A 24,422-nucleotide genomic window follows, 5' to 3' on the forward strand; every position below is an offset into this window, starting at 1 on the left:
GCCTATGGCCGTGGAGTGGCGGGACCGCCGGGGGTCTCACCTGAAGCAGGGAGGGTCCTCCAACAACAGCACGCGGCAACAGCAAGATGGCTGCCTCAGCCGAGACAGAGAAAGACGACGGCGGCGGCGGCAGCGGCGGCGGGAGCAGGTCCACGTGACACACCCGACCCCGCCTCTCCCTCTCCGGGGCAGCCTATCCCGGGAGCGCACATCTGAACTCCGACGCCCTGCCTACTTTGCGCATCCCTCTAGTGCTAGTGGCGGCAGGTGCAGGTGGCCGCGCAGCATCCTGGGGCTTGCAGTCTCCCGAGCGTTCCATTGTGTCCCTGCCTACAATTTTAAGGAACCTAATAAAAGGGCGGTCGGTATGTTTTTGTTTGGGTGTGTACTTTTGTTAGGTTGCTTTTTCGCTATGCATTAAGTACGGACTTTAGGACTCAACTAGTACCAGGAAGAAAAAGACCGGACATTTTCACCTGTTATACAGCGGAGGGGAAAAATTGGGAAGAAATCCTCAACCTACAAGAAAAATAACCAGAAGCTTTACACTTTAGCCTGCAGTGACTTCTGTCCTGGTGTCCTAAGTCCACCTAAGTCAGTTTTGCAATAAGAGGCCCCAAGTTTGGTTTTCTCGGAGCTTGCATCAGTTGGTTGCATCATCCCTGAGTAGAAGATTTGCGGTTGCAAGGAAAAATAAGGTACAGAGCTTCTCCAGCGGGGAAGTGCATGCCTGCACGGCACGAGCCCACGCACCGCAGAACAGGCTTGCCAGGTCTCCTCGGAGACCCTGGCAGGAACCTAACAATGAAATCCAGTCGTCCAGTCTTTATTTGTGGAGGGGGAAGGAGAATCCGAGGCCAGTGGGCAATTCGCCCACTGTTGGGAGCGACTGACCTCACGAATCAATAATTTGCGTTTGACTAGGAAGTGGAGCGGTTCTTGGGGGGAGGGGCTGGACTGGTGGCGAACGCGAGCAGCAACGGTTCTCCCGAACCTCTCTCCCGCCCTTACTATCTTGGCCCACATTTTCCCGCTCCGTCCCGGGACCTGGACACCCAGAATCCATGGAAAGCAACTCGCGCTCGAGAACAGCTTTCGTACCCTTCTACGTGATCTGCACCTTTAAACTCACTCCATCCCAAACCGGACCCCGGAGGCACCACCCACATCCGTCTAACATCACTTCCTCCAGAGTTTGAAAAAAAAAAATCTGGGAAGGAGAGGGGTTGTGCTGAGCCGCGCTCGGGGAACGGTGTGGACCGTCTGCTGGGACTCCGGCCCTCCGTCCGCTCAGCCCCGTGGCCCCGCGCACCTACTGCCATGGAGACGCGGCCTCGTCTCGGGGCCACCTGTTTGCTGGGCTTCAGTTTCCTGCTCCTCGTCATCTCCTCTGATGGACATAATGGGCTTGGAAAGGGTCAGACCGCGTTCTTATCTTTACTGATCCTGGGCCCCAGCCCAGTATAACCTCTTCTTGCCCTAACACCGTTCCCCTCCCGTTCTATCTCTTAGACCACGCCAGATTTCTTTTTATCTTCCCTAATCACTCCTGGAGTTTGAAGATTTCTTGGGGTAGAGAGTAGCGGGTCTGGGGAATGAAGTTCTACTTGAGGCCTCTCTAAATTACTGGGTTGGGGAGAAGGAATGGCCCGTAAATTAAGAAAAGCATGTTTAAGAGCCCGGCACAGTGCCTAGCACTTGGGAGGTCCTGAGGAGCGGTCACCTTCCCACCCGGGAGAAATAGAGCCGTTGGGGACCTGCATATGCAGAGAACCCTGTCCTAGGTCTGAAGATTTCTCTCCTTGCCTCTTCCGTGAAGAGCTAGGTTACTGCCACTTGCTTGCCTTTGGGAGACAGCACCTGCATCCCAGGTAGCTGGATCTAGTGCATAAGAAGGGCAGGGTGAAGGAGAAGGTCTGCTGTTTAAGGATCCCCAACAATTGTCCTTGCTGTGGTTCAGCGAAGTGTTTTTGTGAATGAGCGATCGGTGGTTATGAATGGAAGTTAGGAGGTGTGGCCCCCTACTCCATCCATTACCTGCATCTCCATTCTAAGTTTTAACACCTTTCTCCTCATCAGCCCTTACTTAGCTGAAAGTTGGATTGACAGTCTGTGAACTCAAGGTTTATGGTTTTCTAAGTAGATGAATTGTAGCATGGATCCCAACCCCTCTTCCATTTTTTCCCCACTGACCTTACTGTATGGAATGATTCTGCTGCAATCCTTCTGTTTTTGTTTTCTCTTATCCTCTCTATTTTCACATCAATTGGTGAGTAATAAGATTGAGTGGGCATTCATTTTGCCTGAATGCAATCATTCCTTCATTCCATAAATAATTTTTGATCACCTCCTGTATTTCAGGCACTGTTCTAGGCACTAGGGATATAGCTGTAAACAGGACAGACAAGGTTCCTACTCTCGTGGAGCTTATATTCATGTCAGAGAGACAGAGTAGACTCATGAACAAATTAATAAGACAGTTTCAGCTAGGAACAAGTGCTGGGAAAACAAGACTGTGATGGAATAGGAAGTAGAAATGCTGGGGAGGTTGGGGAAGCTGGCATCACTTGAGTTATGAAGGTCAGGAGAAGCTTTTTGGAGAATGTGATATGTGGGTTTCCATCTCAGTGATGAAACTGCATGACAAATCCTGTTAGGCCAGAATGTTTTAAATACTGACAATCCCATTTTAAAACAGACTGCCTTTTTGTTTGTTTGTTTTGTTGTTTTGTTTTTTAGACAGAGTCTCGCACTGTTGCCTGGGCTGGAGTCCAATGGCATGATCTCAGCTTACTGCAACCTCTGCCTCCTGGGTTCAAGCGATTCTCCTGCCTCAGCCTCCCGAGTAGCTGGGATTACAGGTGTCCACCACCACGCCTGGCTAGTTTTTTGTATTTTTAGTAGAGATGGGGTTTCACTATGTTGGCCAGGTTGGTCTTGAACTACTGACCTCATGATCTGCCCGCCTCGGCCTCCCAAATGCTGGGATTACAGGTGTGAGCCACTGCACCCAGCCAGACTACTGTATATTTACAGTAAAATTGTAAGTACTGAGAGTAACGGAAGAGTAGTGTGTTAGATACGTGAGTTTAGATCTGAGTTTTTTCTTTGTTGTTTTTTCTGTTTGCTTGCTTTTGTTTTTGAGATAGAGTCTTGCTCTGCCACCCAGGCTGGAGTGCAGTGGTGCTATCTCAGCTCACTGCAACCTCTGCCTCCTGGATTCAAGTGATTCTCCTGCCTCAGCCTCCTGAGTAGCTAGAACTACAGGCGTGTGCCACTATGCCGAGCTAATTTTTTTTTTTTTTTTTTTTGTATTTTTAGTAGAGATGGAGTTTCATCATGTTGGCCAGGCTGGTCTCAAACTCCTGACCTCAGGTGATCCTCCCTCCTGGGCCTCCCAAAGTGTTGGGATTATAAGCGTGAGCCACCGCATCAGGCCTAGATCTGAGTTTTAATTTGTTCTGCCACTCACTAGCTGAGTAGCCTTGGGCAAGTTTCTTAACTCTCAAAGCCTCAGTTCCTCATCTGCAAAATAGGCATCATAACTACTTCAGACACTCAACAAATAACTTACTCTGTTCGAGTTACTGTGTTAGGTATAGGTAATACCTTGGAGTCAGGTATTTTGTATCTTTATTCCTTGTTCAATATTAAGCTTTGTGTGGTTGTTCCTGTTACCATTGTTGTGTAATAAATCACCCCAAAATTTAGTGGGCATTTTATTATGCTCACAATTGTGTGAGTAAGGAATTCAAGGCACACTGGGAAAGGCTTGTCCCTGTTCTATAATGTCTGGGGCCTCGGCTAAACTGGTTACCTCTCCATCTGATCTTTCTGCATAGGCTACTATGCGTTTCCTCACAGTAGCTTTATGGGAGGCTGGATTCCAAGAGTGAATGCCATAAGAGAACAAGGTGGAAATGCATGGCATTTTTGTCATCTAGCCTTACAAGGCACATAGCATCACTTCCACTGTACCCTGTAGGGGCAGATTCAAGGGAATGGGATATTAGGATCGCACCCTCACCCCCAGTGGGAGGTATGTTGAGGTCACATTGTAAGAAGGGCATATCCGCCACAGTGAACTAGGACTATTTCTGTCTTGTTCATGCTCAGGAATATTTGTTGAAAGAGGAAATGAATGATAAACATGATGATTGTGATTCCGGTCCTTTTTTCAGCTTACAGTCTGGTAAGATACCAAGACAAGTAAGCAGACAGTTACATGGCAGCGTGATATATACTTTGAGCAGGGAAATACTAGGTAGCTGCAGGAGCACATAGAAGGGCAGCTTAGGGCAGTGGGACTGGGTTGGGAGGATTCAATCAAAAAACAAAAGGCACTTAATATTGTGTCAAACACTTAGAAAGTATTTAATAAATATTAACCAGTATAATCCCTAAAAGGAATTCATACTATTTCAAACTTTTGTTTCATGTATCTCTTGGGTATGGATTCTTGGGAAATAGATTACATCCCACTTCCCCTACTTCCCAAAAAAAGTGCTACCTGGGGCAATGGTTGCTGAAAGTCTTAATGAGATGGATTTCTTCTCAGATGTTTAGCTCTAGCTCTTTCTGGAAGATGGCCTGGTGGTTTGCAGGGAGGAAAGACTGAATGATCTCTACTGTTTTCATTAAGAAGCAGCAGCACAGTGATGTGGACTTAGCACTAAATAGAAATTAGGAGACCCAGGCCAGGCGCGGTGGCTCACGCCTGTTATCCCAGCACTTTGGGAGGCTGAGGCAGTTGGACCACCTGAGGTCAGGAGTTCGAGACCAGCCTGACCAACATGGCGAAACACTATCTCTACTTAAAAAATACAAAAATTAGCCAGGCGTGGTGGCACACAGCTGTAATCCTAGCTACTCGGGAGGCTGAGGCAGGAGAATTGCTTGAACCTGGGAGGTGGAGGTTGCAGTGAGCCGAGATGGCGCCACTGCACTCTAGCCTGGGACAACAGAGTGAGACTCTGTCTCAAAAAAGAAAAGAAATTAGGAGGCCTGGATATTAATCCTGGTCAGGCTATTTAGTTCTGGTCCTCCTTGACAACCAATTAATCAATGAGAGAGTTGGACTAGAAGTGCTTCCTAAGATCTCTTCCAGCTCTAACATTCTATAGAGTTCCAAAGTAATTACATTGTTCTCTGTGAACTAAAAATTTGGAATACATCACCTATGGGGAGAAGTAGTGACCCATATTTACTGTACATTTATTGTCCTTCAGGTGCTGTTGTGTGCATTTTTCATGTATTGACTAAGCCTCATAATAACCCTATGAGATGGATAATGTTTTTATCATTATCCCCATTTCACAGATGAAAAAAACCTCAAATGAGGCACAGGAGTCCAGTGGACTAGCTGGAATACAAATCCCAGAGCCAGTGCCCTCAACCAGCATACCATTCCAGTCTCTCAGTGCAGATGCTCCTCTGAAGTTTAAAGGAGAAACTAGAAAGCTGTCAGTGGGAGTGGTTCTTGTGCTCTTCTGCCTGAAACAAAAATGGATGACTTTGTCAAGTCTCTAGAATAAAAATTTGGCGCTAACACATAGGAAGTGTTTTTACCTCCCACACAGTGTTCTACTCACATTCACAACAGCCTATGGGATACATACTTTTGTTAGCCATATTTTGCATTTATGAAAATGGTAAGTGGCTGAACAAAAATTCTGATGCAGGTCTGTTTGACTGAGACAATCATTATTTAGCCACTATGTTCTATGTCTCAGGTATAGTGTTCCCTGTTTGAAAGGCTTGGCTACCAGCTCTGATGCTTGACCTTTTGTTATTTAGGTTTCATCAGCTGGGAGTGGGTGGATAATACTTTTCAGATGTCCTTAGCTTACATTCATTAAAACAATTTTTGGATGAAGAGATTGGAAATTCTGATTGAATGCTGTGTTTAGAAATGGTTGCTTTTCTTTCTTTTTAAAAAAATTACTGTTGGAGGGTAAGAGCTGCTGATGTGGGAGACTTCACTTTGCAGATAACTGGCATAAATTAAGTGGCTATACAGGTGACACTTTAGGAAATTGGACTGCCTTCAGATGTTCCATGTTGGCACAGGTGGGAGCGTTAGTGGTGCTGGGGAGTAGACAATTTTAGTAAGAAGGTAAACACTATACTTTTTAAACATCTTTTTGCAAAAACGATCCAAGTTTTCTAGATCTGAAGTTGGTGTTAACATTCTGCTTTGGCAAAGCTGCGTTCATTTGTTCATTTAATCTTTGCTAGAGAGGCAGTAAAGTGTGGTGAATGGTTGTTAACTACAGACCCTGGAACCCAACCACCTAGATTCTAGTCCCAGCTCTGCCACTTAGTGGCAATGTAACCTTGGGCAAGCTGTTTCAGTTCAGCTTCCTTATTTGTAAAGGGATAATTAGAGTTTCTACCTCATAAAGTTATTGTGAGGATTAAAAAAGTTAATACATATAAAAGCATTTAAGTGCCTGGCACATAATAAATTTCATATGTGTTAGTCATTATTAATATTGTTATTACAGTATAATTATTACATAAAATAAGCACTTAGGCTGGGTGCAGTGGTTCATGACTATAATCCTAGCACTTTGGGAGGCCGAGGCGGGCGGATTGTTTGAGGCCAGGAGTTCAAAACCAGCATGGGCGACATAGCAAGATCCTATCTCTACCAAAAAAAAAAAATGTAATTGCTTAATAAGTGATGGTGGTGATTATTACTATTATTAAAAATTCCAATGTAAATTGTAATATGAGTTCTCAAGGAAATTTTGTACATGCATTGGACTATTTTGTTGTTGTTGAGACAGTGATGCAATCTCGGCCCACTGCAACCTCTGCCTCCCGGTTTCTAGCGATTCTCCTGCCTCAGCCTCCCAAGCAGTTGGGATTACAGGTACCCGCCACCACGCCCGGCTAATTTTTGTAGAGTAGAGATGGGGTTTCACTGTGTTGGCCAGGCTGGTCTCAAATTCCTGACCTTGTGATTGGCCTGCCTCGGCCTCCCAAAGTCCTGGGATTATAGGCGTGAGCCACCGTGCCCAGCCGCAGTGGACTATTTTCACATTACACCTCTAGACTTACTCTTAGGGATATTGCAGTAGAACAGCTTGGGAAGTACTGGGGTATTAGAAAAGAATGCTAATTAGGAGTCAGGAGACTTAAATTTTGGTTGTGGTCTACCTTGGAGTATTGGATAACTTTTCTTCTAGGCCTCATGAAAATAAGAGGGTTGGACTAAATCTCTAGTGTTGTGACTCTTTACATTTAAATTTATTAAAGTTAAATAAAAGTAAAAATTGAGCCCAAAAGGATTGTCCACATTTCAATTGTTCTGTAGCCACATGTGGCTAGTGACTACCATATTGAACAGCTCATTGCAGTAAGTTCTACTTTGCAGTGCTGTTCTAGGTCTCTATTAGTAATAACCTTACATGATGGTAAGGTTTGACACCTAGCTTCTGAGTGGCCTAGGTACATGGAGAATTTATTTTAATTAATTAATTAATTTTTTTTTTTTTTGAGACAGAGTCTCACTCTGTCACTCAGGCTGGAGTGCAGTAGCCTGATCCTGGGTCACTGCAACTCCTGCCTCCTGGGTTTAAGCAATTCTCCCACCTCAGCCTCTCAGATAGCTGGGATTATAGATGCATACCACCACATCCAGCTAATTTTTAAATGTTTGGTAGATATGGGGTTGGCCAGGCTGGTCTTGAACTCCTGAGCTCAAGTGATCTGCCTGCCTCAGCCTCCCAAAGTACTGGGATTACAGACATGAGCCACTGTGCCTAGCTGAGAAATTTTATTTAACCTGATATTAATCTAGCTTCCTTGACTCTCTTTTGTTTGGCTTTGAACTTCTGTAAGTCCTTCTGTTTTAGGCATGCTTTTTTTTTTTTTTTAAAATAAGAAAAGAAACAGGGTCATCCTCTGTTGCCCAAACTAGAGTGCAGTGGTGCCATCATAACTCACTGCATCCTCGAACTCCTGGCTTCAAGCAGTCTTCTGACATCAGTGTCCTGAGTAGCTGGGACTATAGGCACATGCCACGGCATCCAGCTAATTTTTTTTGTAGAGGTGAGGTTTCACTATGTTGCCCAGACTGGCCTCGAACTCCTGGCTTCAAGTGATCCTCCTGCCTTGGCCTCCCAAAGTGCTGGGATTATAGGTGTGAGCCACCATAACTGGCTAGGTATGCTTTTATAAGCATTGTAGAGGTATTTTTTTCTTAAACCAAGTCTGACAATTTTTGTCTTTTCACTTTAATTGGCAAGTTTAGTCCACTTATGTTTGTTTTGATTATTGACAGAACTGCTCTTGTTTCTGTTATCCAGTTTCTACTGTTTTTTTCTGTGCTTTTTTTTCTTTTTGCCCTTTCTTTGGCTTGTTCTTATTTTATCTCCTTTATTAGTTTGGAAGTTGGCATTCTAGTTCTTTTCTTTTAGTAGTAATTCTTGAAATTTTACTTGCATACTTAACAAAATTTAACACTATTATACCCCCAGTGGTAAGAGGGACTTTAGAACATTTAACTTCAATTACCCCCTCTTTACTTATAAGGAGTTGTCTTATATGTAGTTCTAATTTTAACTTTTTTTTCTAAACTTAGTTATTTATTTTTTAGAGATAGAGTCTCATCCTGTTTCCCAGACTGGCCTCAAACTCCTGGGCTCAAGCGATCCTCCTGCCTCAACCTCCGGAGTAGCTGGGACTACAGGTGCATATTGTGCCTGGCTTAGTTCTCTCTCTCTTTCTTTTTTAACTCTACAAATTGGGCATTATAAATTGCTATACAGACAATATTTACTTGCTCACTATTATTAGTATCTAGGCCTTTTTCTGGGATCATTTCCTACCTGAAAAAGTCCTTTAGCTATCCTTTTGATTTTCTCTGGTTCTCTCTTAGGGGACTATTTCATACTTCTTCCCATTTTTTCAAATCTCCAATACTTCTTCCATAGTCCTTGCTCTCAGTTAGTAATTATGGTCCCCCTATAACAGAAGACAGAAGGAATCGAAAGAGTCCTTTCAAAAATTCTCACTACTGCATTTACCCACTAGTGTTCATATATGCTCCCTTTCCTGTTGTTACCTGATAAACCATCATTATTCCTAGCAAAGGCTAATCCCTCTCCTTGAGTGCTAAATCCCATCTCGTCTCACTGACTCACCAACATTTTACCAGTGACTCTCCCTTCTCATGTTGTATTACCCCTTTTTCCTATCCTTACTGTATCATATATCAGCTTTCAGTTGTCCCTGGTACAGCAAAAATCTTTTTTTTTTTTTTTTTTTTTTTGAGACAGAGTCTTACTCTGTCATCTAGGCTGGAGTGCAGTGGCATGATTTTGGCTTACTGCAACCTTCACCTCCAAGTTCAAGCAATTCTCATGCCTCAGCTTTCTGAGTAGCTGGAATTACAGGTACATGCCACCATACCCGGCTAATTTTTTTTTTTTCTTTAGTAGAGAAGGGGTTTCACCATGTTGGCCAGGATGGTCTCGATCTCTTGACCTCGTGATCCACCCACCTTGGCCTCCCAAAGTGCTGGGATTACAGGCGTGAGCCACTGCACCTGGCCTAATTTTTGAATTTTTAGTAGAGGTGGGGTTTCACCATGTTAGGTTAGACCAGGCTGGTCTCGGACTCCTGACCTCAAGTGATCTGCCTGCCTTGGCCTCCAAAAGTGCTGGGATTACAGGTGTGAGCCACTGCACCCAGTCAAAATTTTTTTGAAAGAGTTGTATGTATTGGATCTAATTTTTCTCCTTGGACTGTCTTGGTCATGCTCTAATCATTCTTTCATCCTCACTGTAAATGGCAGCTCCATCCTTCTACCTGTCCAGGCCAAAAACCTTACAGTGATCCTTGACTTCTCTTTTTGCTCTCATACCCCATATCCATAGCAAAATTCTGCTAACTTTGCCTTTGAAACATATCCAGAACCCACTGGTATCTTACTCCCTCTACCACCCCAGCTGGTCTAGTCCACTATCATCTCTTGCCTGGATTATTGCAGTAGCCTCTTTATTAGTCTCCTTGCTTTTGCCTTGCTCTGCTGTATTAGTTTCCTAAGGCTACAGGAACAAAGTACCACAAACTGTGTCTTTTTTTTTTTTTTTTTGAGACAGAGTCTTGCTCTGTCACCTAGGCTGGAGTGCAGTGGGGCAATCACAGCTCACTACAGCCTTGACCTCCCAGGCTCAATCGATCCTCCTGCCTCCACCTCCCAAGTAGCTAGGACTACAGGCATGCACCACCATACCTGGCTAATTTTTCTATTTTTTATAGAGATGGGATCTCACTATGTTGCCCAGGCTAGTCTCAAACTCCTGGACTCAAGTGATCCTCTCACCTCGGCCTCCCAGAGTGCTGGGATTATAGGCATGAGCCACCATCCCCAGCCCAAACTGTGTCTTCAACAACAGAAATTTATTGTCTCACAGTTCTGGAGGCTAGGAGTCCAAAATCAAGGTATCAGCAAGATTGTTTTTTCTAAGGGCTGTGAGGGAAGGATAGAAAAATCTCTCAGCTTATCTAAAAATGTCTATTTTGCTCTTATTTTTGAAAGATAGTTTTGCTGGGTACAAAATTCTAGGTTTAGAGTTATTTTTTTTTAGTATTTTAAAGGTGATATTCCTGCTGTCTTCTGATTTCTGTTGTTTCTGTCAGTCTAATCATTGATCTTTTGTAGAAAATACGTCATTTCTCGGCCAGGTCTGGTGGCTCACACCTGTAATCCCAGCACTCTGTAGGAGGTCGTGGTAGGCAGATCACCTGAAGTCAGGAGTTTGAGACTAGCCTGGCCAACATGATGAAACCCCGTCTCTACTAAAATACAAAAATTAGCCAGGCATGGTGGCAGGCGCCTGTAATCCCAGCTACTCGGGAAGCTAAGGCAGGAAAATCGCTTGAACTCAGGAGGTGGAGGTTGTGTGAGCCAAGATCACATCACTGCACTCCTGCCTGGGCGACAGAGCCAGACTCTGTCTCAAAAAAAAAAAAAAAAAAAAAAAGTCACTTCTTTTTGAGTGCTCTCAAGATCTTCCCAGTGTTTTTGTTGCTCTGCAGTTTCACCATTTAAAAGTTTGTTTTTATAATTTATCCCAGTTAATACATATTATGAAGAAATATGTAGATTCATGGTTGTATTTTGTTTGTTTATTTTTGAGACAGGATCTCTCTGCCACCCAGGAGTGCAGTGACACAATCAATGCTCACTGCGGCCTCAAACTCCTGGGCTCAGTCCTTCCGCCTCAGCCTCCCAAGTAGCCAAGACTATGGGCACATGCCAGTGTGCCAGACTTTTAATTTTTTGTAGAGACAAGATCTCTCTGTGTTGCCCAGGCTGGTTTCCAACTCCTGGACTCAAGTGATCATTCTGTCTTGGCTTCCCAAAATGCTAGCATTATAGGTATGAGCCGCTGTGCCTGGCCATATTAATGTTTTATCTTGTTCTTGAAAATGCTGAGCCATTATCTCTTCAAATATGCCTAAAAAAAAAAAAAAAAGACAGTTTCCCCTATTGCCCAGGCTGGAGTGCAGTGGCACAATCTCAGCTCACTGCAACCTCCACCTCCCGGGCTCAAGTGATTCTTGTACCTCAGCCTCCCAAATAGCTGGGACTACAGGCGTGTGTCACCATGCCTGGCTAATTTTTGTGTTTTTAGTAGAGCAGAATTTTCACCATGTTGGCCAGGCTGGTCTCGAACTCCTGGCCTCAAGTAATCTGTCTGCCTCAGCCCCCAAAGTGCTGGGATTACAAGTGTGAGCCACCATGCCCTGCCTTCAAATATGTCTTCTTCCTTCACCCTTTCATTCTGAGACTCCAAATTTATGTGTATTAGACTTTCACAATCTATTCTATATGTCTTGGCCTCTCCATAACTTTCATTTCCTATCTCTTTGTGTTGCATCTTGAATACCTTTTTCTGATCTATGCCTCTGCCTGCCTCTAATTTGCTGTTTTAACTTGTCCACTGCATTTTAAAAAATTGATACTTTATTTTTGGAGCAGCTTTATGTCTATAGAAAAATTGAGCAGAAAATACAGGGTTCTTCCCTCTCTCCCTCCTTCTCCCAACTTCTAGTAACATCTTGCACTAATGTGGTACATTTGTTACAACTGATGAACCTATATTGATATATATATATATATATATATTTTTTTTTTTTTTTTTGAGACGGAGTCTCGCTCTGTCGCCCAGGCTGGAGTACAGTGGCCGGATCTCAGCTCACTGCAAGCTCCGCCTCCCGGGTTCACGCCATTCTCCTGCCTCAGTCTCCCGAGTAGCTGGGACTACAGGCGCCCGCCACCTCGCCCGGCTAGTTTTTTGTATTTTTTAGTAGAGATGGGGTTTCACCGTGTTAGCCAGGATGGTCTCGATCTCCTGACCTCGTGATCCGCCCGTCTCGGCCTCCCAAAGTGCTGGGATTACAGGCTTGAGCCACCGCGCCCGGCCTGATATATTATTATTAACTAAAGTTCCTAGTTTACATTTGGGTTCATTCTTGGTCTTGTACATTCTTTTTTTTTTTTTTTTTTTTTGAGACGGAGTCTCGTTCTGTCACCCAGGCTGGAGTGCAGTGGCCGGATCTCAGCTCACTGCAAGCTGTGCCTTCTGGGTTTATGCCATTCTCTATTTGATATTCAGTAACCTTATGAGATATAATTATTATGCCTCTTAAAGATGAGACAGCTGAAGCATAGAGTGATTAAGTAAAACTGGGTTATTAATAAGGCCAAATTTAAATGAGATAACACATGTGATATGTCAGGCACATAGAAGGTGGTCAGTAAATAGCAGCTAGCATTATGATCACTAATAATTTTTGGATATAAAATTATGTGATATGATCTAAATAAGATTCATTTGCTCAAAAAATATTTTATGGAGCATTTAGTGTGACCATGTGTACTACTAAATGCTAAGGAAACAGAGAGGAATAAGACAGATATGGTCCAGAGATAGACACATAAACATTTACAAGTCATCCTGGGGAGTGCTGTGATGGGGCAAGAATAGGGTGCTTTGGGAGTCAGGGAAGATATACCAGAAGAAATGCCCTCTAGGCTTATACCTGAAGAATGAATTGGAGGTATGGGATGGAAGGAATTGCACAGGTAGTAGTGATTGTGAAAGCCTGGAGGGGAGAGAGTGCATGCTGCTCTCATTTAAAGAAGTGAAAGGGCCGGGCGCAGTGGCTCCCACCTGTAATCCCAGCACTTTGGAAAGCTGAGGAGGCTGGCGGATACCTGAGCTTGGGAGTTTGAGACCAGCCTGGCCAACATGGCAAAACCCTGTCTCTACTAAAAATGCAAAAATTACAGTCCAGGCGCAGTGGCTCACGCCTGTAAGCCCAGTAGTTTGGGAGGCTGAGGCGGGCAGATCACCTGAGGTTGGGAGTTCAAGACCAGTCTGACCAACATGGAGAAACCCCATCTTTACAAAAAATACAAAATACACCAGGCTTGGTGGCACATGCCTGTAATCCCAGCTACTCGGGAGACTGAGGCAGGAGAACCACTTAACCCGGGAGGTGGAGGTTGTGGTGAGCCAAGATCGTGCCATTGCACTCCAGCCTGGGCAACAAGAGTAAAACTCCATCTCCAAAAAAAAAAAAAAAAAAAAAATTAGCCAGGTGTGGTGGCAGACGCCTCTAATTCCAGCTGCTCAGGAGGCTGAGGCACAAGAATCGCTTGAACCTGGGAGGTAGAGGTTGCAGTGAGCCAAGATCACACCACTGCATTCTAGCATTGGTGACAGACTCTATCTAAAAAAACAAACAAAAAAAGGAACGGACAGGGTGTATGTATAAGATTTTAGGAAAAGTGTGGAAAGTGAGGCTGGAGAGGTGGGCAGGTGCCATATTCTGAAAAGCTTTATAAACCCTACTACAAGAGTTGGACCTTTATCTTTAGGGCATTGGAAAGTCTTTGAATGTTTTTTTGTTTTTGTTTTTTTCCAGGAGTAACATGATTTAGAAAGACCATTCTGTGCTATCCTACAAAACATGCTCAAGAGTTTAAAATAGAAAGATTACTCTGGCTGAATTGTGGGCATACTAATAACAATAGCTTTAAATACTAACTTCATTTAATCCTTATACTAACCCTTGGAGGTAGGTCTTATTGTCTTGTTTTTATAGATGAAGAGGGAAAATAAGAAAGAAATTGAGACTTGGAGAGCTTACTTCACTCACAAAAATTCACACACTTAATAGGAAGTGGAGTCATGGACCTAGGTCTTTCTGAATCTAAAGCTGTATTGCTGAATCACCTTGAATTAGTTATGATTTGTTATGACCTGCTTTATGTTTACTCTGTGAGAAATTCTCATTCATTCTTATAGTGTTATTAGCATATTCCATGATAGTTTACAAAGCATTTAATGTCATTTTTTAATTTAGCCTCCTTTGAAACTGTGAATTAGGTGGTGGTGTCTCCATTTTGCAGGTATGAAAACTGAGGCTTGAGGTATGGTCCCATACACCTAGAAGGTGGTGGAGCTGGGACTTGAACACCAAGCTCTTGACAGAAGAAAACCTTCTTATTGGGTATCTTGTGAACATGCACACTTTCTTCTTGGGACTGTGCCCTTTGTTCATTGGGTGAATGCTTATAAAGTTCTTTCCTTCCAGGTTTTGGAGATCATATTCATTGGAGGACATTGGAAGATGGGAAGAAAGAAGCAGCTGCCAGGTACAAGACATGGTTTTAGGTCATTTATGGTGGTAAAACACTTTTCAGTTATCAACTTAATGTTAATTTTGGTGAAGGGCTATACCAAGGCAGAGCAAGAACTGAATAGTTGCCTAATTACAACAGCAATAATATTGGCTAACATTTATAGTTGAGCCTTGAACAACATGGTTTTTTTTTTTTCTTTTTTGAGACAGAGTCTTGCTCTGTCACCCAGGCTGCAGTAGAGTGGTGTGATCTTGGTTGATTGCAACCTCCACCTCCCAGGTTCAAGCGATTCTTGTCAAGCCTCAGCCTCCCACATAGCTGAGATTATAGGCATGTGCTACCAGTTTTTGTAGTTTTTAGTAGAGACAGGGTTTCACCATGTTGGCCAGGCTGGTCTTGAGCTCCCAACCTCACGCGATCTGCCTGCCTCGGCCTCCCAGAGTGCTGGGATTACAGATGTGAGCCACCATGCCCGGCCAGACAACATGGATTTGAACTGCACAGGTCCACTTGTATGTGGATTTTTTTCAATAATAAATGTATTGGAAGATGTTATGGAGATTTCAAGCAGTTTGAAAAAACTTGCAGATGAACGGCGTAGCCTAGAAATACCAAAAAACTTCAGAAAATGGTACAAGTGTATAAAACATATGTAGATACTAGTCTATATTATCATTTACTACCATAAAACATACAGAAATCCAGAAATCTACAAGTTAAAATTTATCAAAACTTCTGCACACTGGCTGGGTGCGGTGGCTCATGCCTGTAATCTCAGCACTTTGGTAGGTTGAGGCAGGCAGATCACTTGAGCCCAGGAATTTGAGACCAATCTGGGCAACATGGTGAAACCCCTTCTCTACAAAAACTAACAGTTATTTGGGGGGGTTGAGGTGGGAGGACCAATTGAGCCTGGGAGTTTGAGGGTGCAGTGAGCTGAGACCATGCCACTGCACTGCAGCCTGGAAACAGAGTGAGACCCTGTCTAAAAAGCTTCTGTCCAGCCATGGTGGCTCATGCCTGTAATCTCAACACTTTGGGAGGCTGAGGTGGGCGGATTATCTGAGGTTGGGAGTTCAAGACCACCCTGGCCAACATGGTGAAACCCCGTCTCTACTAAAAATACAAAAATTACCTGGGCATGGTGTGCGCGCCTGCAGTCCCAGCTACTAGGGGAGGTTGAGGCAGAAGAATCACTTGAACCTGGGAGGCGGAGGTTGCAGTGAGCTGAGATTGCACCACTGCACTCCAGCCTGGGAGACAGAGCAAGACTCTGTCTCAAAAAAAAAAAAATTAATTAATAAATAAAAATAAAAATAAAAAAACTTCTGCACACAAACAGTTATAGACCACACATGATGCCATTTGCAGAAGGGAGAAATGTACACAAATTTAAAGATGCCATATTAAATCATAACTGCATAAAAATTAACCGTAGTATATAACATATGACTAATAATTTTGTGGCAACCTCCTGTTGCTATGGAGATGAGCTCAAGTATTGTGAGTATCCACTTAAAATGCGGTGCAACATTAATCATCTTCAGTGAGCAGTACGTCTCTCCAGTGTATTGTGTATTGCAATATAAAGTAGTCTCTCAGCTGGGCATGGTGGCTCATACCTGTAATCCCAACACTTTAGGAGGCCAAGGTGGGTGGATCACTTGAGGTCAGGAGTTCGAGACCAGCCTGGCCAACATGGTGAAACCCTGTCTCTACTAAAAATACAAAAAACTTAGCTGGGCGTGGTGGGTGCATACCTGAAATCCCAGCTACTCGGGGGGCTGAGGCAGGATAATCGCTTGAACCCGGGAGACGGAGGTTGCAGTGACCCAAGATCATGCCACTGCACTCCAACCTGGGGTCTCAACAACAACAACAAAAAGTAATCTCTTACAACTCTTGCATATTTTTCCTGGTATTTAGTACAATATCATAAACCTAGAATAACACCATGAAACCCATACAAGGTGCCATTGGTGATGCTGGAAGTGTTCCCAAGAAGCAGAGAATGCTCATGACATTATAAGAAAAAATTGAATTGCTTGATATGTACTGTAGACTGAGGTCTACAGAGGTAGTTGCTTGCCGTTTCAAGATAAATGAACTCTTTTTTTTTTTTTTTTTGAAATGATATCTTGCTCTGGCCCGGCCAAATGAATCATTTTTGAGAGTCTGAGGCAGGAGGATTGCTTGAGCCCAGTAGATAGAGACCAGCCTGGGCAACAAAGTAAGACCTTGTCTCTACAAACAAAAAAAAACAACAACTTTTTTTTAAAGATAAATCCAGCGTAAGAACCAATTGTGTAAAAAAAAAGGAAATTCATGAAGTTGTCACTGTAGCCATGCCAACAGGCGCAAAAACCTTGCACGTTTTGCCAAATGCCTTTTTATGTGCATAATATGCAGCTTTTATGTGGGTACTATAAGAAAGGCATACCTATTGACTCTAATATGATTTGAGAAAAAGCAAAGTCATTATATGGCAACTTAAAGCAAAAAGGTGGTGAAGGATCTAAAGCTGGAGTATTTAATGCCAACAAATGATGGTTTGCTGATTTTAGAAAGAGGTCTGGCTTTAAAAATGTCAAGATAGGCTGGGTGCAGTGATGCCGGTAATCGCAGCACTTTGGCAGTCCAAGGTGGGTGGATCATTTGAGGTTAAGAGTTTATGACCAGCCTGGCCCACATGGTGAAACCCCATCCTTACAAAAAATATAAAAATTAGCCAGGCGATGGTGGCCCACACCTATAATCCCAGCTACTCGGGAGGCTGAGGCAGGAGCATCGCTTGAGCCTGGGAGGCGGAGGTTGTGTGAGCCGAGATCCTGCCACTGCACTCCAGCCTGGGTGACAGAGTGAGACCCAGTCTCAAAAACAAAAACAAAAACAACCAAAAAAAAAAAAGAGATACAGGAGAAGCAGCTTATGCTAACTAAGAGGCAGCAGATGAATTCTCAGACACCATTAAGAAAATCACCGAAGAGAAAGGATATCTGCCTGAACAGGTATTTAATGCAGATTAAGGTACCCTATTTTGGAAAAAAAAAAAAAAGCCACAAAGGACATTAATAGTAAGGAAGACCAACCTGGGCAACATGGGAAACTCTGTCTCTACAAAAAATAGAAAAATTAGCTGGGTGTGGTGGCGCATGCCTGTTGTCCCTGCTACTCAGGAGTCTGAGGTGGGAGGATTGCTTGAGCCTGGAAGACTGAGGCTGCAGTGAGCTATAACTGCACCACTGAACTGTAGCCTGGGTAACAGAATAAGACCCTATTTCAGTTTTCAAAAAAGAGAAAAAAAAAAAGAAGAGAAGCAAGTACCAAGATTGAAGGCAAGAAGAGATAGGCTAACTCTACTGTTTTATGCAAAAAACCCCAGCACTTTGGGAGGTAGAGGTAGGACGACTACCAGAGCCCAGGAGTTTGAGTCAGGTTTGTCATCAGAACTGCCCTTGTCTATAAAGCTGTTAACCCCCAGCCTCGAAGAGCAAAGATAAACACCAGCTACCAGTGTTTAGGTTGTACAATAAGAAGGCTTAGACAACAAGAACCCTTTTTCTGGATTGGTTCCATCAATGCTTTGTCCCTGAAGTCAGGAAGTACCTAGTCAATAAGAGACTGCCTTTTAAAGTTATTTTGATATTGAACAATACTCTGGCCACCCAGAGCCCCATGAGTTCAACACCAAAGGCATAAAAATGGTCTATTTGCGGCTGGGCATGGTGGTTCACGCCTGTAATCCCAGCACTTTGGGAGGCCGAGGCGGGGAGATCACCTGAGGTTGGGAGTTCCAGACCAGCCTGACCAACTTGAAGAAACCCCGTCTCTACTAAAAATACAAAATTCACCAGGCCTGGTGGTGCATGCCTATAAAGCCAGCTACTCAGGAGGCTGAGGCAGGAGAATCACTTGAACCTGGGAGGTGGAGGTTGCAGTGAACTGATATCACGCCATTGCATTCCAGCCTGGGCAATAAGTGTGAAACTCTGTCTCAAAAAGAAAGAAAGAAAGAAGGAAAGAAGGAAGGAAGGAAGGAGAGAAGCAGAGAAGAGAAAAGAAAGAAAGAGGTCTATTTGCCTCCAAACAGTATTTCAATCAACTACTACATCAGGGGGTGATAAGGACCTTTAAGGCTCATTACACACAGTCCTATATGGAAAATAGACTGTCAAAGCTATGGAAGAGAACTGCAATAGAGAGAACATCATGAAAGTTTAGGAGGGTTATACCATTGAAGATGCCATTGTTGTTACAGAAATAGCTGTGAAGACCATCAAGCCTGAAACAATAAATTCCTGCTGGATAAAACTGTGTCCAGATGTACATATGACTTCACAGGGTTTATGACACATAATTAAAATCATGAAAGAGATTGTGGATATGGCAAAAAAAAAAAAAAAAAAAAAAAAAGAGGGGTAAAGGGTTTTAAGATGTGATCTTGGATAAATTCAAGAGCTAACAGACACCAAATCAGAGGAATGAACAGAAGATAACTTGATGGAGATGAGTGCCAGATGATGAGGAAAAAACACGTAGAAGAAGCACTGCCAGAAAACAGATCTGGCAGAAGGTTTTAATTATTTAGGAGTGCTTTTGACTTATTTTACAACATGGAACCTTCTAAGATATGTGCCCTGAAACTAAATCAAAGAAAAAGGATTGGTATTGTATAGAAACATTTTTAGAGAAATGAAAAAGCAAAAAAGTCAGACAGAAATTATATTTCCATAAAGTTACACCAAGTGTGCCTGCCTGTTCTGCCTCCCCTTCCACCCTCTTCTGCCTCTGCCATCCTGAGACAGCAAGACCAACCCCTCCTCTTCCTCCTCCTCCTCTTCCTCAGCCTACTCAGTGTGAAGACAAGGATGAAGACCTTTATGAGTATCCACTTCCACTTAATGAATACTGAATATGTTTTTGTTTCTTTATGATTCTCTTTTTCTTCTTTTTTTCCCCCCTGCTTCCTGGAAAGGTTTTCTTAATAACATTTTCTTTAATTTACTTTATTGTAAGAATACAATATATAATATTACACTCAAAATATGTGTTAACTGAATATATTATTAGTAAGGCTTCCGGTCAACAGTAGGCTATTAGTAGTTAAGTTTTAGGGAGTCAAAAGTTATATGCAGATTTTTGACTGCGTCAGGGGTCAGTGCCCCTCATCCTGGGGTTGTTCAAGGGTCAGCTGTACTAAGTGCTACTGTGTATTAGGCATTAAATTATGCAAATCAACTTATTTAACTCTCACAACAACTTTGAGGTTGGTGTTACTGTTACCTTAATTTTAGAGATGAAAAAAGTCAGGCACAGTTTTTTCTACGTTTACTAAAATAACTTGCCCAAGAGCACACAGCTAGCAAGTGGCAGACCCAAGCACTCTGGCTTCAGAGCCTGCTCTTTAAACCTGTACACCATACTGCCTGCTAGAGTCAAGTTGAATAGTCTATAAAGTCTCAAGTAGGTTTAGTTAAGTATTTTTAGTAGAGACAGGGTTTCACCATGTTGGCCAGGCTGGTCTCGAGCTCTTGACCTCAGGTGATCCTCCCTCCTCTGCCTCCCAAAGTGCTGGGATTACAGGCGTGAGCCACCATGCCAGGCCTATGTTTACATTTATTTAACCCTCACAACAACCTACTAGATTGGGAAACCTGTGAAATAACTGTGGTTATTTTATAGAAGGGGAAATTGAAGTACAGAAAAGTTATATAATTTGCCAGCAATTACAACACGAGTAAGTGGAGGAGCCAAGACTTGAATGTTTTTTCTGTACTGTACAAGAGAGATACAAAGACCCCAGTATATGTGCATCTACAATATACACACATGCACAGGCACACTCACATTTCTGCACCTACCATCCTATAGTGCTTGCTGTTTATACAAGAGATCCAACGGTTTCATCGCTCTGGGTCTCAAACCTTCTGCAATAACAGAGTTGCCAGATTGAGCAAGTAAAAATAAAGAATGGCCAGGCATGGTGGTTTATGCCTTTAGCCCCAGCACCTTGGGAGACCAAGGCGGGTGGATCACCTGGGGTCAGGAGTTTGAGACCAGCCTGGCCAACATAGTGAAACCCCATGTCTACTAAAAATACAAAAATTAGCCGGGTGTGGTGGCGCCCACCCGTAGTCCCAGCTACTTGGGAGGCTGAGACAGGAGAATCGCTTGAACCTAGGAGGTGGAGGTTGCAGTGAGCTGAGATCGCACCACTGCAGTCCAGGCTGGGTAACAGAGCGAGACTCTGTCTCAAAAAATAATAATAATAAAATAAAGGATGCAGGCCAGGCACTTTGGCTCACACACCTGTAATCCCAGTACTTTGGGAGGCAGAGGTGGCACAATTACTTGAGCCCAGGAGTTTGAGACCAGCCTGAGCAACATACTGACACCTCATCTCTAAAAAAGAAAAAATAAATAATAAAAAATTAAAGATGCCCAGTTAAATTTGAAGTTTAGATAAGCACCAAATAATTTTAAATATATCTATGCAATATTTGGGACACACTTAAGCTTAAAAATGTTTTTGGTGTTTATCTGAAACTCAAATGTAACTGGGCATCCTGTATTTTATCTGGCAACCCTACTAAGGAGAAAAATTCCTATTTTGTCTTTCAAGTTCTAAGTCAAATGACTATTCCTACATAAAGTCTTCAGTCATTTCTCTGGGTAGTTTGTGTTTCCCTTCTGTTCTTTTATAATCTCACCTGCATCTATCCTTTATAATATGTATTACTTTGATTGTAGGCGCCTGATCCTTCCCATTCCGACCTTTTATCTTTTGTGGGGAAAGCGTTTTATGTTCATCTCTGAATTCCCAAACTTGGAGATGTTGAATGATTGAAATGGTAATTGAATAAACATTTACTGAGAGCCAGTAGGTTTAAGAGGAGGAATGAAGGAGAACCAGCATTTATTAATTGCCTTCTATATGCTAAATATAGTGCTGATTGCTTACAATATTTAATGCCCCTTAGGCCTTATTAATAAAATGGAGGGGCAGTCTTTGGCCGCAGGAAGATCACATTCTCCTGAGGCCTATAACATTTGGCATACATAACTGATGCCATTCTAGTCTCTGTATCTCCTTTCTGAGAAAGCTGAACCTGGGCCTAGTTGGCGTAGAACTCCAGTTTCCATAGAAACAAGAGGGTCTGTAAAAGTCGAGGGAGACAGGAAGAGAAGTTTGCACTTCCGGCTTACGTCAGAGACGCGTACAACCCGGAAGTTGAGGCAGCGCGTTTGCTTATGGTCGCTCCCTGAGAGGATGCCGCTTGTGGTGTTTTGTGGGCTGCCGTACAGCGGCAAGAGCCGACGAGCTGAAGAGTTGCGCATGGCGCTGGCTGCTGAGGGCCGCGCGGTGTACGTGGTGGATGACGCAGCTGTCCTGGGCGCAGAAGACCCAACCGTGTACGGCGATTCTGCCCGTGAGAAGGCATTGCGTGGAGCTCTGCGAGCCTCCGTGGAACGGCGCCTGAGTCGCCACGACGTGGTCATCCTGGACTCACTTAACTACATCAAAGGTTTCCGTTACGAGCTCTACTGCCTGGCACGGGCGGCGCGCACCCCGCTCTGCCTGGTCTACTGCGTACGGCCCGGCGGCCCGAGCGCGGGACCTCAGGTGGCGGGCGCGAAGGAGAACCCGGGCCGGAACGTCAGTGTGAGTTGGCGGCCACACGCTGAGGAGGACGGGAGACCCCAGGCGGCGGGCAGCCGCGTCCTCAAGGAACTGCATACTGCGGGCTCTGTAGTAAATGGAAGTGTCCAGGCCGACGTACCCAAGGAGCTGGAGCGAGAAGAATCCGGGACTGCAGAGTCTCCAGCTCTCGTGACTCCGGAATCAGAGAAATCTGCAAAGCACGTGTCGGGTTCCTTTTACTCTCCAGAACTCCTGGAGGCCCTAACGCTGCGCTTTGAGGCTCCCGATTCTCGGAATCGCTGGGACCGGCCTTTATTCACTTTGGTGGGGCTAGAGGAGCCGTTGCCCGTGGCGGGGATCCGCTCTGCCCTGTTTGAGAACCGAGCCCCACCACCCCATCAGTCTACGCAGTCCCAGCCGCTCGCCTCCGGCAGCTTTCTGCACCAGTTGGACCAGGTCACGAGTCAAGTACTGGCCGGATTGATGGAAGCGCAGAAGAGCGCTGTCCCCGGGGACTTGCTCACGCTTCCTGGTACCACAGAGCACTTGAGGTTTACCCGGCCCTTGACCATGGCAGAACTGAGTCGCCTTCGTCGCCAGTTTATTTCGTACACTAAAATGCATCGCAACAATGAGAACTTGCCCCAGCTGGCCAACATGTTTCTTCAGTATCTGAGCCAGAGCCTGCACTAACCAGAGGAGGTAGGGAGAAGGCATGGCTTCTGATCTCCACTCCACATTATTTCTCTGGGAAGAATAAGCTGAAGGTCTCCAGAGCATATCGATGCAGTACTGTACTAGAGCTGTTGTGACTGATTCACTCAAACTTTCCTGCATGCCCCTGTGCCAGTCCTTGGGTTTACAGCATAAGTTGAGACTAAAGAGAATGGAGAACTATCGTGGCGCATCCTGGCAAATCCCTCCAGAGGACGGAGCTCAGGTGGACAGGGATTGCCTAGATGGGATCCTACTTGGGATATCACAGAGCGTTGACCATTGGCTTCCTTCATCTGAGGCGTGGGAGAGCAGACTGGATGGATGAGAATTGTTTTAAAACAATTGTGAACAGAAACTGAAGATGGCACAGTTCTACATCTGCACCTGCCCTTTTATCATACCACAAAAGTATTTTTTGAGTACTGTACTGACTTTTTGCTAGTCTCTATTCTGGGACTGAGTTCACAGATAACTACATTGGTGTCTATCCTTGGGAAACTTTTGTTTTTGTGGAAGTAAGCAAGTTATCTACTAGATTATTTCCTCTGATAAAATCTTTAAAAATAGTCTACTGGAATTTCTTTCACTTAATGTTCCCTGTGTAACTTTCATGTTAACATTTTAGGTATACTTGTCATTGTTCCTTTAAGTGAAGTAGTATTTTGATAGTTCTGAGAGAGTAAATGTTTTGATCTAGAGTAATTATGTTGTGACAATTTCCATAACTGTTGTGCTTCATTCTATATTTCAAGGCAAATATTGTAAGCTTGTCAATTTCATTCTTCATTGATTTCATTGAACAAATGAAATTAAAGTAGTACTTACTTTAACAGTGCCTGTGATTTTCAAAGACCAATTAGATACAGTATTTTTGATCTTGAGATATGTGGTGAGAAGCTGGGTGTGGTGGTTCATGCTTGTAATCCCAGCACTTTGGGAGTCCGAAATCAAGGTGAGGAATTCGAGACCAGCCTGGCCAATGTGGCAAAACTCCGTCTCTACTCACAATACAAAAATTAGTCGGGCATGATGGTGTACCTGTAATCCCCAGCTACTCTGGAGGCTGAAGCACGAGAATTGCTTGAACCTGGGAGGTGGAGGTTGCAGTGAGCTGCGATCACACCACTGCACTCCAGCCTGGGCAACAGTGAAACAGTGAAACTCGAAAAACAAAGAGATATGTGGTGATAAATACAAGTAAAAGATACAATTATGCTGGGTGCAGTGGCTCACGCCTGTAACCCTAGCACTTCGGGAGGCCGAGGCGGGTGGATCAATGAGGTCAGGTGTTCAAGACCAGCCTGACCAACATGGTGAAACCCTGTCTCTACTAAAAATACAAAAAGTAGCCAGGTGAGGCGGCCTGTGCCTGTAATCCCAGCTACTCAGGAG

At 44.0% G+C, this 24,422-nt stretch overlaps 2 protein-coding genes across 6 annotated transcripts in view; one reads left to right on the top strand and one right to left on the bottom strand.

Moving 5' to 3' along the window:
• Positions 1-106, bottom strand: part of BTF3L4 (basic transcription factor 3 like 4) — a 31,504-nt gene extending 31,398 nt beyond the window's left edge. For all 5 annotated transcript variants that reach the window (XM_065522573.2, XM_074006777.1, XM_005543379.5 and 2 more), the window contains exon 1: positions 41-106. The gene's annotated coding sequence lies outside the window, so the exon portion shown is untranslated. The remainder of the gene's footprint in view (positions 1-40) is intronic.
• A 1,084-nt stretch (positions 107-1,190) lies between these two features.
• On the top strand, positions 1,191-23,860 carry KTI12 (KTI12 chromatin associated homolog). Its single transcript, XM_045371022.2, has 3 exons — positions 1,191-1,417; positions 14,623-14,683; positions 21,775-23,860. The coding sequence occupies exons 1-3, from the start codon at positions 1,394-1,396 to the stop codon at positions 23,004-23,006; spliced, it is 1,317 nt and encodes a 438-aa protein (XP_045226957.1). The 5' UTR covers positions 1,191-1,393; the 3' UTR covers positions 23,007-23,860.
• The last annotated feature ends 562 nt before the right edge of the window (positions 23,861-24,422 follow it).

The sequence above is a fragment of the Macaca fascicularis genome, chromosome 1 (assembly GCF_037993035.2).
Source record: "Macaca fascicularis isolate 582-1 chromosome 1, T2T-MFA8v1.1".
NCBI classification, from domain to species: domain Eukaryota; kingdom Metazoa; phylum Chordata; class Mammalia; order Primates; family Cercopithecidae; genus Macaca; species Macaca fascicularis.